The sequence below is a fragment of the Elaeis guineensis genome, chromosome 5 (genome assembly GCF_000442705.2).
Source record: "Elaeis guineensis isolate ETL-2024a chromosome 5, EG11, whole genome shotgun sequence".
Taxonomy (NCBI): Eukaryota; Viridiplantae; Streptophyta; class Magnoliopsida; order Arecales; family Arecaceae; genus Elaeis; species Elaeis guineensis.
The window spans coordinates 3199603-3216568 of NC_025997.2; the positions used below are offsets into that span (position 1 = coordinate 3199603).

Genomic DNA, 16966 nt, shown 5'->3' on the forward strand with positions numbered 1-16966 from the left:
AGTCAAACCATCTAGCGCCAGCTCAGCAGCGGCATTCTGGGAGGATAAGATAGAAAAGTTTAACCGAAACCGCCGATTGATACTAGATCTGCAAATCTCCTGCATTTCACTGTGATAATCTCTGTCATCTCCCATCATCAATTCAAGGAGTCGACCAGCATATCTGTCTCTCCAAGGTATTCGAACACCGTAATTGCGGATCCGATTGGAGATCTCGTAATCGTTGAGGTATCGCTCTCATCGGCTTTGCTTCCTTAATTTGATGTTTTGATCATTGCATCGGTTGTTGGCGGTAGCCGGCTCGCGTGCTCGATATAAAGGTCCTGGATCTGTAGGGTTATCTCACCTTTTCGATCTGATACGTTGATATTGGATTTTAATTAATTTTTGTTTATAAGATTACTTTGATCGTTGAAATCTGATGAGTTTAGGGTTGGGAAACGAGTGCTGCAGACCAGTTGTTTGAGCGGAGATCGGAGCGATGGCGAAGGAGTCATCCAATGGGGACCAGCACACCATCACGCGGCCGCCTCCGACCCCTTCTCCTCTGCGATTTTCCAAGTTCTTTCAGGTTATTTTAGTTTAAGATAAATTAACCATTGTTGCAAATGTATGGTCGCAAGGATTAGATTTTTCATGGAAGAGATTCATGTGCATGTGTTCGCTTAGGCATTGGTGTTCTATAAACTTTTTTGAAGATGAAGTTCAAAAATAAAGTTCTTTAAGATTTGTCACTGATCATACGTTTGATGGGAAGTGTTGGTATTGTCGCATGCTAACTCGCTGTCATGTTAACACAAAAATTCGCAGGCTAATCTGCGGATCTTGGTTACTGGGGGTGCCGGATTTATTGGGTCTCATCTGGTTGACAAGTTGATGGAAAATGAGAAACACGAGGTATTTTTTTGTTCCGCTGACTTCTGTATGTGGTGTTAATATCGTTGGTAGTGGTTATTACTACCTTCAAATGCGCAATCTTCTCAAACTAACTCGATTAGTCTTCTTCACGAATACAACGTCCCTGGAGTTAAGATTAGATGACAGTCAAAATACCAAGAACGTGGATCTTATCCTGTTTTCAATGATCTGATCCTTCAGTGTATCCTCTCTGGCATTGATCTGTTACCTCCGTTCAGTCCACGATCCATACCTATTTAACTAATCTAATCTAAACTAATATATCTAATCTAATCTAATATATATATTATAAAGCAGAAACTGAGAGAACGTTTCTTAGCATTTGAGATTGTCCATGTAAGCAATTTTTTCTGTGCCATGTGTCCTCCTGTGTCCTCCTACCTAATAATCCTTCAAGCATTAAATTCAAGCCTTAGATTAATAAAAAACTACATTAAATCATGTTTATATGAATTAAGTTATGTTATTAATGTTTGGTATTATTGCATTTTTACAATTAAAATCTATTTATGTAGATAGTTGAGAATATGAAATGACACTAAAAATTTGAATGAATATTATTTTATTATTTATATATAATTTTTTTTCAATATGATCAGACCTAGAACCTGTGTGCAATGCATGGGCTCAAAACTAGTTTTACTATCAAAGCTCTGTTATTTCCCTTCACTTTTTTCTCACACTAGGCATTGCTTGCAAGTTAATGAGGAGAAGAATAATTGTAGTTGGAAAACTGTGGTGTGTTCGGCAAAAAATTTATCTCTCATTGACAATCATAACAGAAAGAAAACATCGCTACATTAAATTATGCTGCTGCTAAGGTACAGTGTTATTTAATGCTTCTATGTGATTCTTAAAGACAACATCTTCTCCAAGCATGGCAACGCTTGAGTTTCTTTCTACCTGGTCAATCTGTTCTATCTGAAGCCATATGTACAAATTCTCGTACTTTATTTGATAAAGTGCTTTTGTTCATTTTTCCTTTATTATGCCCAGGTTATTGCTGTGGATAACTATTTTACTGGTTCAAAGGACAACCTCAAAAAGTGGATCGGGCACCCAAGATTTGAGCTTATTCGACATGGTAAATTCATGTGCCTAAATCTGAAAATATCTATGCTTACATAGCATCATTATGAATTAATTGTTATTTATACACTTTTTTTAAGATCTTCTATGAGTTTCTTATTTTAAAAGCCTTGGTGATGTTTGAAAAATTTCTTGAATTCCATAATTTCAGACCTTTTCCCTTGTTTTGAATGTGAGACCATTTTGTGACTTCTTAGTATATTTTCTATCTCATCTTAGAAAATATTCATATAAATTTTTCATCAATTTAAATAGATTTTACTGCATCTATGAACATAATGCCTGTTACATGTTACTAAATACTTTTATCTTCCTTTTAGATGTTACGCAACCATTGCTGGTAGAGGTTGATCAGATCTATCATCTTGCCTGCCCTGCTTCTCCAATTTTCTACAAGTACAACCCTGTAAAGGTGTGTATCCTCTTAAATTAAATTCAATTAGTATTTCTATACCATTATAGGAATGTTAATGCATGATGACGATTCCTTAGGATAAGTCAAGAATTGGACCATTTTATATTTTTGTAATTCTATCATATGTTTCATACTGCTACTGCATTACCATCTGATGTAAGATCAATGAGTCCATGTTTTAGCAAACTTTCTTCATTTCAAAACAAAATTGTCTATTGAAAATGGTTAGCAGCCACTAAGCCTACTTCAGTTTTCATAGAGTTATTGAAGCTTTAGAATTTTGACTTAACCATTTTCACTAATGATGAAACAAGTACAGGAAACAACTTCCAGTAGTAGAAGCTTGGAAAGCCAGGTGCTAAAATTACAAAATATATTCCATGGCACACAACTTGTGAGCCTGGTTTTGCTTCATCATTACTGACAATTTTGGTGTTGAATTTTCTGCATATTCTCATATGTTGAAGCATTTCTTCCCAACTGCATAGGTTATTATTCTTCTGCTCTTGGTATCTGCTGTAGAATGAGAAGCCCTCTCAATTGAATCTTTGTCGAGGGGCCTTAGCTAACTCCAATTTCTATATCATTTTGTGTGTCTCTGCATGTGAATCTCCATTCTGACACACTTGCATTATTTTACACCAAGTTGCATGTCTATAATATCTATCGTCAGGACCCCTTTTGTTAAGCTTAAGCCAAAAGATGAATGAATCTTTTCCAGAAGTACATTTTCCAGAAGTACAAATCCTTTGAGACTTTCTCAAGAGCATTATGTAGTGAGAGACAGACAAAAAAAGTACATCCACAAAAAATAGAGCATGTCCTTGAATCAAAATCTAGAATATATTTTATAAAAGGAAATTCTTTTTCTGTCCTGCCTCCCTATGTTATAGTTCATGAGCTTGAAACTTATTTGTTTATAAGTCAATTCTTATTGAACTTGGAAGTGATAACTTCAAATATGATATGTGAATAGACCATAAAGACAAATGTCATCGGCACCTTAAACATGTTGGGGCTTGCAAAGAGAGTTGGAGCAAGGTAAGTTCTCAACTTATGGTGCTTAATTTGATTTCTGTCAGGGTTGACATTTATATCCATCATTCACTTTTTTCTTGCAGGATCTTACTCACTTCAACCTCAGAGGTTTATGGTGACCCTCTTGAGCATCCGCAGAAGGAAGAATATTGGGGCAATGTTAATCCAATTGGTATGTTGAATTCTTCTTGCAAGTAATTCAGAATTTGTTATTCTAAATGTTGCTGGTAATTTTGTGTTAACCACTGAGTTTCCCCTGAGATCTTCTACTGTGGCATTTCATTCTCAACTAAACCTGTGGATTGTTATTAATCTACTTTCACAGGTAAACTGCTATATGTGAAGCAATTTGTTATAAAGATTGGTCCTTTAGATTATGATGATCTTGTAAAATCATTTCCCGTTTCTTGAAGCACTTTTAGCTGTCTTAGTCGGTCACTTAAAATAATTGGTCTTGTTTGATCTTTGTGCCATGTTGTGCAGGAAGGATTTTTAATTAGAGGATAGTTAATTGATACTGTGTTTGATATACATGGCACATCATTCTCATATATTATTTGGGGACATTACTCCATTTCTTTAGGATTTTAACTTTTGAATTAATTTGTATTGATTAGTATTGCAATGTGAATTATTTTTTGTTCCATACACTACATAGCATAGTTTTAGACGTCCTGCATGTTATCATTGTTCTTTTGCTGATAGTCTCTTTTCTTTTCTCTGTCTATATCTGTAGCATTACCTCGATGTCCTTCATATACTTGTAATTTTTGCTGGAATTTATATTTGACATTTTTTGAGCATCATTATCAAAGTTTCATTTTCTGATTTTTTTGGCTTTATTGATTGATTGTAGGAGTAAGGAGTTGCTATGATGAGGGGAAACGTGTGGCAGAGACTTTGATGTTTGATTATCACAGGCAGCATGGCATAGGTCGTGTACTGTTTTATCAACCGAACTTTTTCTGAGCTTTTGTGTCTATGTGATAATGGTTTTTTTCTGAGAGTTCTGTTTATTGTGAATGCTGATGCTTCTACTCAAGAATTCTCTCTTTTAATTGATCCTCTGTAACAGAAATTCGAATTGCCAGAATTTTCAATACATACGGACCACGCATGAACATTGATGATGGCCGTGTAGTGAGTAATTTCATAGCTCAAGCAATCCGGTAACACTTTCAAAGGCCTTTTCTTTTTTCTGAGAGAATTCTAGAGGCTTTTTGTTATGCATTCCAACTTCCTGTTTGACTGTCACCTAATCAATCTTTGCCTGGCTCGTCTTATTATTATAGTCTTTGCTGAATTCTTTTTCTGATGTCATGCAGCGGTGAATCCTTAACAGTCCAAGCACCAGGAACACAAACTCGGAGTTTCTGTTATGTTTCTGACATGGTACATGCTCTTTTTCTTTCAATGAAATTCAGGTGCTGTTGTGTCATGTATGATGTGGTTGTTTGATTGAAGGTTGATGGCCTTATTCGCCTGATGGGAGGAGATCACACTGGTCCAATCAACATAGGAAACCCAGGTAATGTATTAATACTTTCTTTGATTTCCTCTTAGTTAGCAGGTGCCCTGTTTAGTTTGTGGAGCTTCCTGTTTTTCATCTCTTTTCTTTCTTACTGGATCAACTGTTTGTGTTGTAACGTCTTTTTCAATGTCATGATTATATTTTGTTGAGGCAAATGACTTCGATAATTATAATTAGCTTCAAATATTGTAGGTGAATTTACAATGATGGAGCTTGCAGAAACAGTGAAGGAGGTCAGCTTATACTCAAAATCCTTCATTATTCTTGTTTACTTCTGCTGAAGATGTTTGCACGATATTTCATATAATTCGCCCAACATGAAATTTGAGAATATCAGTTTCATGTTGGGCAGCTGTTGCAGAATCTGTCTGTATAAAATGCCCTTGGTAGTGCAATATGCCACATTATGTGGTGATTAGATGGCAACAACCAAGATTCTCCAATTCTGGAGCTTTACAATAAAAGAAAGCTTCAGCAGGGTTGCGATTTTAACCTGATTCTGACCTTTATTATAACATATCTCCTAGTTTTAACGAATTGGTGGATGGCACGACTTAAAAGCGGAATCTAAAACACCAAATTTAGTTTAGATGGTATATCCTCTTCGATTCCTGATGGTAACACCCCAATTTCAACCCTCGATAAGTAAATCTCCAGTTCCACAAGCAGTGGCTCTGTCTGCTCACGGGTCTAGGCTCTAGGCTCTAGGCTAGGCAGGGTAGAGGAGCCTTACTGGTCTCAAAACAAAAAAAAAAAAAAAAAAAAGAGGAGCAGTATAAGAAAGTTTTTAAACAATTACTTTGTAATTGGATGAAAAATGTTGAAAGAGTGTAATAACTTATTGAAACCTTCGTTTGATTTCAGTTGGTTGACCCAACAGTGCAAGTGAAGATCGTGGAGAATACACCTGATGATCCACGTCAGAGGAAGCCTGATATCGCAAAAGCGAAGGGACTGCTTGGTTGGGAGCCCAAGATAACATTACGCGAGGGTCTGCCACTCATGGAAGATGATTTCCGTCAGCGTCTTGCTGTTCCCAAAAAGCAAAACAACTAGGCCCCACAGCCTTTGCCACTTTAGATTCACTGCATCCAGTCTGCATTTTTGCTAGTGCATGCATCTTGGGTTTCTTCACAATAAGTGTTTGGGTAGTGTCGATCTGATGAACAGATAGATGTATTGTCAGTAGCGAATCAGAGGAATGCATTATTAATCTTGCAGCAAGGTTGGCTTGAGGGTAAGCAAGCATCAGTTATAATGAAGACTCGAAGCACAAAGTTTATAAATTTGCTTTTCCCCCCCTGCTATGCAATTCTTGGCCATTCTTGTGACTTGAGAATAAAGTATTGCCCCTAAAAGTTTTGGATGCCTGATGCTTTAACCCAATCTCCAGTATATGGGTTGAGAATGAAGCACTTTCCACTAAAAATTTTGGATGTCTGATCTTTGATCCGATCTCCAGCGTAGGTGTTGAATTATTATGCAAAAGTAAGGCCTGTCAACTGTGTTGCTGGCCTAATCTGAAATATTGTCTTGTTAAGATGTTCTTTACACTGTGGCATCCACTAATTATTTAATTCAAGAGACTTATTTATGTTTTTTTTGCTGTGTTTGATTGCTTGGACTGTATGACGGCGGCGTGCAAGTTACTCGGTCTAGGTTAACAGTTTGCACTTTAGCAGTAATTTGCAGTGCGAAAATTTTGCCAGCTCTGAACACAGAAAAGCAGGAATCTGACTACCGCGGACCAAGAACGAAGCATGATAGAAATAATGATTATTTTGAACAATGAACAAAACAAGCATAAATGCGTGATAGAATGTAATTTATCCTTTCATTCTAACCCAACGAAAGATTACAAGCACTTAACAATTAATACTTGGACAGCTATGAAGTTTTTTCAATGTGATAGATAGTTCCAATATACTTAACAATAGAAGTTTTTTTATTTCATCATGCTGTAACCGCACTTGAAATAGTTCCAATATTCTTGGTTCCATGGTTAGACTTGAGGACAGAAAATGTTAAGAGATGAAACCCAAATTAAGTCATATTTTGGCCATCAATTGCATCGCATAGGTTAGTATCGCAAGTATTTCCCAATACCTTTTTTTTTTTTTTGGGAAAAGTATATCTCAATACTTTAAAAAGAGACCAATACTATGACAATCGGGTAGTTGAAATCTGGATGTTGTGATCCTACCGAGTCAATGCTGTATTCAGTGATTGAGGTCCATTTGTGCAGGTAATTTTTGAGACTTTTTGGATATGTATTTTTGCAAATATAGCTTAGTGTATATTTACCTTCGAAAAATTATTATTTGTATAATTCTTTAAATTCTCTTACTTTGCATGGACCTCTTTTTGTTAGTTTTTATTGGCTAATGGTGTTAATGAATAATTTTTTAAAATGTAAAATGACTTTATTCACCATTTTGTATTAATATCCTTCAAAAATTTATACAAAGTGTAGCTCTTCTCAATATGAAGTGAATGACAATTTTTTTAGGAAATGTCAACATAAAAGAATGATAGTATCAAATGATATTTAAAATAATCATTTATTAATACCATCAGCTAGGCATCCAAATTCTAAGCGAGGCATCCATGCAACATATATGTATATACACAAGCATGAAAGTGTTAAGGTAGATAAGTTTTAATTTTTGTGGATACTGTTACAGAATCCTTTAAAAAAAAAAAAAAAATAGAAAACTTGTGCAAGCAATTGTATAACAGCTTCAGTAGCTATTGCATTGTTTGTTTATGCCACTAAAGCAATATTGAATGTAAGAAGAAGAAGGACATATAGAAATAGATTATTCATCTATTTTTCATATATTCTTTTTTTTTTTATTCTTTTTTAAATGTGAAGGGGATCTTTCCTGAAATAATTACCTAATAATAGGAGAAAAACTATCCCACATGTTGGAGCGCTAGTATTGATATACCACCTCATTCACCAGTTCATTCCAGATCCCATTGGCTTGGAGTAATTTATAATCAATTGTTAAATTCCAGATTCCGACAATGCAATAGCTCGTTGAAGCAAAATCTAATCCATCAATATGTGGATTGACCACAGAGGCACCCCATATCTCATTAAAACAATCTCCCTTTTAGTTTACGGTCATTTCATAATGACTTGATTATATGTTGCTGGATATTAAATTACCATTTTAACATAGCATGGCAAGAGACAATTAGTGCAATTGACAAGAGAGTGGCATATTTGCAACGGATCACTTTAGCATCACAGTAGAAACAAGGACTGACTTTGTAGCAATTATTTTTCTTTGATGAGTTAGCAATTTTCTTTCATTATCGTCAAGCAATTAATAGTTCTTTTATTTTCCTGCCCACTTTGAAACTGTAAATTTCTTGTCTTCTAACAAAGCTAGTGGCAACAACTTCGTAACTATTCTGGATGTGTTCTTCCACATTCGAGACACATGTAATATGGTAGGAAATCCTCTATATGAGATTCTGGAATTGTGACCTCACCAATGAGATAAGAGATTAGAGCAATCGAATTGGGACTTTGCATTCAAACTTTGTGAACTTTTATCACAACAAATTGTAGTTTTGTTGAAAATTTACGTGGTTGATATTTGAGGTACAGATTACATGATTGACCATCTTATGCGAGAGATCATGGGTGACCTCGTGAATGAGGTTAGAGGTCATTATGAAGTTTTTTTCCAACAAATTTTGTACGTGCTGAGCAAATATAGACAGCTGGTTCGGCATTTGAGGCATGGAAAACGCGATCAGCCGAGGCCACGTTTACCGCAGACGTTCTCTCACGTGAACAATTGGCCTGCGGAAAGTTTTTTCTTTATTATTATTTTTACTCGGAATCTGGTCTTTTATTTTTTTGGTAGAAGAACCTAGTCTTTGATTAGTTGCTTCTTGCGATGCTTTCAAGAAACGGAATTTAATATTTTTCAAGTTTTTAATTTTAAACACATTAAATTATTTTCGCAAATGTAAAATACCCAACTGGTGGTAACCTCTCCCTGATCTCACTCATAGAAACGGCCATTCGTTAAATGCAACGTCTGCATATCTCAATATCTTTTGATCAGTTTGATATATATTAGCTTGATGGGAAATAAATAATAGAAAGAATGATATAGAGAGCATTTAACCCAACATCTAATGTCCACCGTCGATTAGATGCTTTCCTTTAAACTTGCCGTCCACCCCAAAACATAATCCAGTAACCGTCCAAGTTTCAACTAACGATTCCGTGACCGTGAGACAAAAGGCTCGACATCACGTCACGTCCCAAACAAAGAGAGATGATATGGAACTCGGGGATATGTTGCACGCTGATGCGGATGCATGTATTTGCACCAGGAATCCAGGATGATACAATCCTCTGTTTTTCGTCAAAAAAAAAGTAAAAATAAAAATAGAGAGAGGCAAATGATAAGGGCACTCCCTCTTTGAATTAATTAAAAATATCTCCACAGCCCAACGATCGTACAACTAAGACGCCACCTACAACAAAACGGAGATAAATATCTGACGTTGAGTTACCATGGCGCCTACAGTATTTACCACTGTGCCCTTCTCTCTTCACGCATGCGGAAGGCGTTGCGTCTCCGCTCCAACTAACTTTGCCTGAATGGCCTTTCCGTAATTTTCCGTGCAACGGAAGAACAGAGCAATGGACCTGTCGCCCCTTTCCTAGATTCCTTCTCCTATAAATCATCCGCCAGTTATCCAGCTCAGAATCTGTACCTTTCCTCGCCTTCTGCTCGCTCCCCTTTCTATCCGTCCGCCCTCGCGCCCATCGATGGCCGCGCACGATGACATCGAATCCACCCTCCTCGGCCATCCTGCGCCCCCCCGGACCACCTCCGGCCGGCGGATCGCCGCCGTCGTCGCAGCTCTCCTCGGTAACAACCGCCCTACTTTCTATCTCTCTCGCCCTCAAATCCCGGCCGATTCTTTTTTCCGGATCTTTTTTTCTCTCGATCTCTCTCTCTCTCACACGATCTTTTTTCTGATACTTGGCAGCCGTTGGGCTACTTCTCGTCGTGGTCGTCGACGAATTCGTGGGGGATCGGGTGCAGGTGAGCTTCGAGGGAAGACGGCATCGGTTGGGGAGCACGGACGGGCCGGAGTTGGTGGAATCGGAAGTGGGTGTGGTGGCGGCGGACGACGGGAGGTGCTCGGAAATCGGGGTGGGGGCGCTGAGGGCCGGGGGGCACGCGGTGGACGCGGCAGTGGCGACAGCGCTGTGCCTGGGGGTAGTGCACCCGGTGTCGAGTGGCCTTGGCGGCGGGGCCTTCATGATCGTGCGATCGTCGGACTCCGGCAAGGCCGAGGCCTTCGATTCCCGGGAGACCGCTCCCTCCGCTGCGTCGAAGGTAGCACCTTAGCCCACTAGCACTCCTTTTCCGCATGCTCCCCTCTTTTTCTTTACCCCATTTTGCCCCTAGATCTTTTGACCTCTTAGCGTCGGAGCAGGATTAGCTCCTCCGGTGGGAGGCAGAAGCTTTCTGTTCCACCGCACGAGCGGATATCCACGTCGGACTTTAGGAATCGTGTTTCACGATGTTTTCGTCCAAGCACGAATGTTGTAGGTCCAGCGTCTGCCTATGTTGCCGCTGTCCAGCAGACGTACCGTACAGCAGTGGCGCATTTGCCTCACGCTACCTTGCGGCCATTTTTCCCCTCTCCCTGCGATTTACTCCGATCGACGCTGGTGTTTTTTCTTTTTATATTATTTTCTGGCAAACACGTCGGGCCCAACCCTACGACGGAAACAATTCCTACACCCACTTGTCAGGAGGGGATTGGGTTTTTATGACAACGCCGACGTGTAGTTCTATCTTTAGCTTCCAAACAAATCGAGGGTTTTAGTTGTCCCTCCCACGTTAGGGGATTCTTGGAAACGTCATGGCGCTTCCAGGGCCCGAGTGTCCAGCTGACTTTGTTTCTCTCGGCTGCGTGCGAACTCTCTTATTTTTTGGTGTCATGTTTGAAGGCAACTTTTTTTTTTTTTTTTAAATTTCTTCTCGGTACAAGGTCCGGCGGCAATGACGGCAGCCTTTAACGTCATCGGTAAATTAGGGAAGTGTAGGACATCATTGGTGCGCGGGGTAGCGGAGTCATCGCAGCCTCGTCGCACTCCATCTTCTTGGTGCGGCCGGGCGAACAGCATACTCAATTAATCGGCCACATCCGGCCTGCCAACAAGATGTTGATTACGTCAGCTTAGGATTTCCGTGATATGAAAAATTTTAAAAATTTCATATTAGTGCCTTTTTGTCCATGTGTTAATGTGCATACACGGTCCAAACCGTGGTATCAACAAAGTGTGTGTGTGTGTGTGATACACAACAAAATCAGCTTCATAAACATGATGCCAAGTGATAAAAGGGAAATTGATATCTTTCATATAGCGGCGTAAAGCACCAATCACCGAGTGATATGGAAACATGAACAAAAATCATATGGGATGGGCACCACTGGTGATCATATAAGTGAGCCTAATCTCATGCCTCTTTTTTTTTTTTTTTTTTTTTTTTTTTTTTTTTTTATCTTTAAGAAAAAATTTAGAAATCAAATAGAGATTAAATTTCTCCTACCAATGGAGTCCATTAATTTTTAAAAAAAAAAAACATACTTAAGGAAGACCCTTCATGACCATTCATATCCTCTTTATTTTTCATCGAGTCTCTCCATTCATTATCTTCCTCATCAAATTATTTTTTTATCCATAAGATCTTCCTTTTGAGTCTCTTTTTTCTCTAAATCTCACATACTGTCCCTTTCTCTTTTCAATTTTTTTCTAAGAATTTTATATTTAAAATTTATGAAATTATATATCGTTTTATCTAGATATGTGTATTGGGATATCGAATATATATTTTGTTAGATATGTATTAACTAATTATATACTATATATTAAGGAATACTAAATTAAATAAATTGTGATCAATTTATCTATAGGTATATATTGGATCGTTACTGGGGTATATTAAAAAAAACTGATAGAATGTATCGGTAAACCATCTAATATATATCATTTGGTTATGTATTGTATGCTGATGAGTATTATGTTCTGAAATTTATATATTATTTTTTTAAATATGTGCATTGAAACGTCAGATGAATATTTTGTTAGGTATGTATCAATTGGTCATATACTATGTATTGGTGAATACTAAATTCAATAAAATATATATCAATTTATCTGTGTGTATTAGGTCGTTGCTGGGTGTGTATCAAAAAAAATTTAGAGTATGTATTATCAGGCTATATACTATACATTGATGAATTCCACATTCTGAAAATCATGTATCAATTTATTTGTAAGTATGTATTGAGTTATTTGATGATTAATTTATTTAATGTATCATATAGTCATGTAGTATATATTTCTAAAAATTATATGTCGAAAATGAAGAAAAAAATAATATTATTTTTTAATCACAAAATTAATAATTTTATTAGTAGAAAAAAAATTATCTTTTAAATTTATTCTTTTTAAGATTGATGTTAAAAAAAATATATGATAAACTATGAAACCTGCCTCATACGATATTTTATAGCGTCTGTCTCATATGATTTTTGTTTGCACATCCCTTGTTCTCAATCAGCTTGATTAGTTTGAACCTCTTATTTAGTCATGGTTAGCTGTGGCCTGAATTACACATCAAATCACGGAACATCCATATTCTAAAAGCTCTCTGGGTGTTAGAATTTTTGCTCCAGGTCCAACCTGAAGGTAGAATTTTTAGCATATTTCTCACGGAAACAGAAAAAAGAAACAAAGAATATTTTGATTAGTTTATTTTCCTTTTTCTTTTATAAACTAATGGTTATAGCAGGGAGACCTCTTCCAGCACAAATTGTTGTAGAATATATTTTAACAAGTATTTATCAGCTTCTTTGTGGTTAGCCACCATCCGTGTTTGAAGTGCTTATCTTACGTCTCCAATTTCCTCTGCTACTGAAACAGAACATGTATGAGAAGAACCCATCATTTAAGGAAAAGGGTGCGCTCTCGATGGGAATCCCTGGAGAACTTGCCGGCCTCCATGCAGCTTGGCTGAAATATGGGAAGCTTCCGTGGAAGGCTCTCTTCCAACCTTCTATTGAACTTGCAAGAGAGGGTTTTGAGGTGGTACCTTTTCTAGCACATGCCATTGAGTCGTCCAAGGATGACATATTGGCGGACCCTGGCTTGCGAGGAGTGTTGGCGCCTGACGGGAAGCTGCTGCAGACCAACGATACTTGCTACAATCCTGCACTCGCCCATACGTTGGAGGTGCTATCCACCGAAGGACCACAAGCATTCTACAATGGAAGCATTGGAGAGAAATTCGTGGAGGATGTGAGGAATGCTGGCGGTGTTGCAACAATGGAGGATATGAGGAATTATAGAATTGAGCTCAAGGAGGCAATGGCAGCAAATGTTATGGGTTACACGATCCTTGGTATGCACCCACCGTCCAGTGGAACTGTGGGAATGTCCCTGGTAAGTTTTTTGTTCAAGAAATTCCTATTATTATGCGGTTTCCTTGGTTTATTTCATAAGATATGAACTGTTATATGCGCAGCTTAATAAAGGTATAATGTGGTCAACAGTGACTGCATTCGTTTGTGCTGTTGCCATTATCTCAGTTGTGCCTCGGATAGAAGTGCCTGTTATTTTGTCTGTCTATTGATTCATGCACAAAGTAAGAGTATTCTAACCAAGATGTATCAAAGTATTGTTTATATTCTAATCTGGAAATTTATTGCCTGTTAAGTAGGTTCTGAACATTCTGGATAGCTACAAGTCAATGAAAGCTGTGAAAGGCTTGCTTGGACTCCATCATCTCATTGAAGCAATGAAGCACATGTTTGCCATGCGGATGAATCTTGGGGACCCTGATTTTGTTAATATTACCCAATATGTTTCTGACATGTTGTCGCCCTCCTTCGCTGAGAAACTTCAGCAAAAGATACTCGACAATACAACATTTAATCCAGGCTACTATATGGCAAGGTACCGCTTTTCTTGTCCTTTTTTTGGCTGTTATCGGCAGCTGCTGCTGCTTGTATTCAATTTTGTCACGGTGTGGCTTGAACACTTCCATAAGTTGTGGAAAGACTTAAAAAGGACTAGCTTAGCATGTTAGGACAAGTGTACTATTCATATGCATAGACATGACTCAGCTTACACCATGGTAAGTTCTGGGTAACATTTGGCCTCGATCTCTATCTCATAGAGCTTCCACGAACTCTTTTCACCACTTCCAATCATGTAATTTTATGTCTTCCCTCGATGGCACAGACCCCTCAAGTCCTCCCATTTCCTGTTCAAGGGTCTTCTAACATCTTCATTATAAATTCGACACAGTTTCTGATCCACATAGATTGTTAATCTTTTCTATCAAGAACTGTAATAAGGTATAACACGACCACCATAAGTATTATCGCTAGTATATTTTTTTGTTATTAGATGGAGTCAGCTACGGGACCATGGAACCAGTCATTTCTGCATTGTGGATGCTGAGCGTAATGCGGTTGCTATGACAAGTACTGTTAATTGGTACTTTGGAGCAGGGGTGCTCTCACCATCAACAGGAATTGTGTTGAATAATGAGATGGCTGATTTCTCTACACCAACAGAATCAACTCCTGATCATCTTCCGCCAGCACCAGCAAACTTCATCGAGCCAGGCAAGAGACCATTGTCTTCCATGACACCTATCATTGTCCTCAAGGTAATGCCTCTCACCATGTGGCTTTTAAATTAATTTGCACATTCTTCTTAAGTCTTTTCTTACTAACACGTCATTCTTTGTATAAACTATCCCATTTGCAAACTAGTTCCTTGCTTTCTCTAAAGAAGTTCCCTGTTGTTCATCTTGCTATGCACTTGATGGATTCTATTATCTTCCTTCTGGTGTAAAGGATGAAAAGCATTCTGCAAATTAGCCATTTAAATTCAACCAGCCGGGCTTTTTCGATACTGACAGTATGGAGAGAGTGTAGGAAATTTTTTAACAGCCATTGCATGCATCCATTACAGAAAAAGACGGAAAGAGTCTAAAAGAATTGCTTTCCTTAATCCTAAGATAATATTTAGATCTGCAATCACTATCTGGATCATTAATCTGGAAGTAGTCTGTTTACTTCCAGTCTATCCTATTAATACAAGAGGATTACGTCTATGCAGGACAATCAGCTTGCAGGAGTTGTAGGGGCTAGCGGTGGAATGAAAATAATTCCAGCAGTCATTGAAGTCTTCATGAACCATTTTATTTTGGGAATGGAACCTCTGGCAGCCGTTCAACATCCAAGGGTCTACCATGAGGTAATTTTAAATTTTGTTGTGCTTTTGTTTTGAGTAGAGTGTCTCCTAAAAATATTCTTGTTTTAAGTGGACATCACCGAACTCTGGATTGTCTCTTTCTTTTTTTTTTTCGATTATTGGGTCTTCCACCGGTCTCACAACTTTTCCCCGAAGAAAAATCCAATATTGTTGTTCTGGAGTCCTTATCACGCATGCCCCTGAAAGCAGAGCACCTAGCCTTTTCATTCTCTAATCAGTGAACGGTGCCATGGTTATGTATGGACGAAAACCAAATATTTCATCCCCACACAACAGAACTTGCTCGTCTAGCAAGCCTGACACCTTAACTTTCTTCTGTCAATGTTTCATGGCATCCACGGTCATCCATCAAATAATCCGGCCTCTTTGTATTATTATGTGACTAAAAAGGCTCTTGGTAGTAAAAGGTTAAACATGAAACAGTGTTTTGGCTGCCAAACTACCGTCAGATGGGAGAGCTAAAATTTTGGCCCAGATCCAACTTGGAGGCGATGTATTAGGTCAGCTGGTTTTCAGGTTAAGAATTAGGATTTACACCCTAAGCAGATACTTCGGTCTGATGAAGTTACTAGGAGTTGGATTGCCCTTTGATTCAATTTAGAGGACTATTTTCCAGTTTAATAATTGTTATGTTAAAGTACCATGAAATTCAAAACCTTGGACTAACACCAGCACTGTCTGTGTGACATCTAACCATGCAGCTGATACCAAATGTGGTGCTTTATGAGAACTGGACAGCGATCGATGGAGAGGTTATAGAGTTCAAGGAGGCGGCAAAGGTGTTCTTGGAGCAGAGAGGTCATCACCTTCGAAGTGTTTCAGGAGGGGCAGTGTGCCAACTTGTGGTACATGACCTCCAGAAATCAGTTCTTAAACAAATAGGGAGTAAGAAGGTGGAAATAAATGATGTTGGTGTCTTCCACGGCATGCTTACTGCAGTCAGTGACCCAAGGAAAGATGGAAGGCCTGCAGGACTGTAGCTCCGAGGACAATTCTCAGAAAACCATTTTCCCCACACAATATATTGTGTTGCCTTTCCCTTGTCAGATTATTTACATTATTCATGAAATTGTAACAAATGAAGCATGCATGCTTTTATCATTGTGCATACGTTAGTTATGTTAATAGCAAAGTGATTGAAGGTTTCGATACCTATTTGTCAGCAAATGACTCCTGCCATAGCTTGGCGACGTCAAGTTTCTTTAGATGGAACGTGCATTAATATCAGCCCCTTATCTCATCATTGAGCCATGGAAATAAAGAGTGATCAATCTCATTAGTTCACCCCTTGTGCAATATATCGGCTGTACATGGGTTTCTAAAGTATTCTGTCCAACTTTCTTAATTCCTTATGAGTTTATATCATAAGAAGAGAAATTCCCAATATAACCAATTAAATACGATTGGAGGCCTCATAATTAACCACATTCATGACAATACAACAAAGGCCACTTAATTTAGTGCAATATTTGACATAAAAGAAGAGCTAAAGCCACATTGGACTCAAATGGACCAGACAGACCAAGTCAGGTCAATCCAACACAGCGTTGTTTGTGATTCATCCTACCCCAGAGCGAGTAAGTCATGACCATGCCTTAATCAAGAAAAACTCAGGCTCAACAAAACTACA

The 16966-nt window shown here is 38.1% G+C and overlaps 2 protein-coding genes across 6 annotated transcripts; both read left to right on the top strand.

The window, feature by feature from the left end:
• The first annotated feature begins 44 nt into the window (after positions 1 to 44).
• LOC105044444 (UDP-glucuronic acid decarboxylase 6) lies at positions 45 to 6303 on the top strand. 5 transcript variants are annotated; one of them, XM_010922345.4, is made up of 13 exons: positions 47 to 320; positions 454 to 571; positions 811 to 897; positions 1915 to 2002; positions 2328 to 2419; positions 3399 to 3463; positions 3544 to 3632; positions 4317 to 4394; positions 4536 to 4629; positions 4786 to 4852; positions 4925 to 4988; positions 5184 to 5224; positions 5856 to 6303. In XM_010922345.4, exons 2-13 carry the CDS (start codon positions 482 to 484, stop codon positions 6045 to 6047), a joined length of 1047 nt encoding a protein of 348 aa, XP_010920647.1. In that variant the 5' UTR covers positions 47 to 320; positions 454 to 481; the 3' UTR covers positions 6048 to 6303. The 5 variants fall into 5 exon arrangements, with proteins under 5 accessions (XP_029120235.1, XP_073113247.1, XP_010920647.1 ...); XM_010922344.4 differs by having other exon boundaries at positions 48 to 228; positions 432 to 571; XM_010922343.4 differs by having other exon boundaries at positions 48 to 228.
• A 3336-nt stretch (positions 6304 to 9639) lies between these two features.
• On the top strand, positions 9640 to 16489 carry LOC105044445 (glutathione hydrolase 3). Its single transcript, XM_010922348.4, has 7 exons — positions 9640 to 9898; positions 10020 to 10372; positions 12973 to 13491; positions 13769 to 14004; positions 14461 to 14725; positions 15181 to 15318; positions 16038 to 16489. Exons 1-7 carry the CDS (start codon positions 9796 to 9798, stop codon positions 16314 to 16316), a joined length of 1893 nt encoding a protein of 630 aa, XP_010920650.2. The 5' UTR covers positions 9640 to 9795; the 3' UTR covers positions 16317 to 16489.
• Positions 16490 to 16966: the final 477 nt, after the last annotated feature.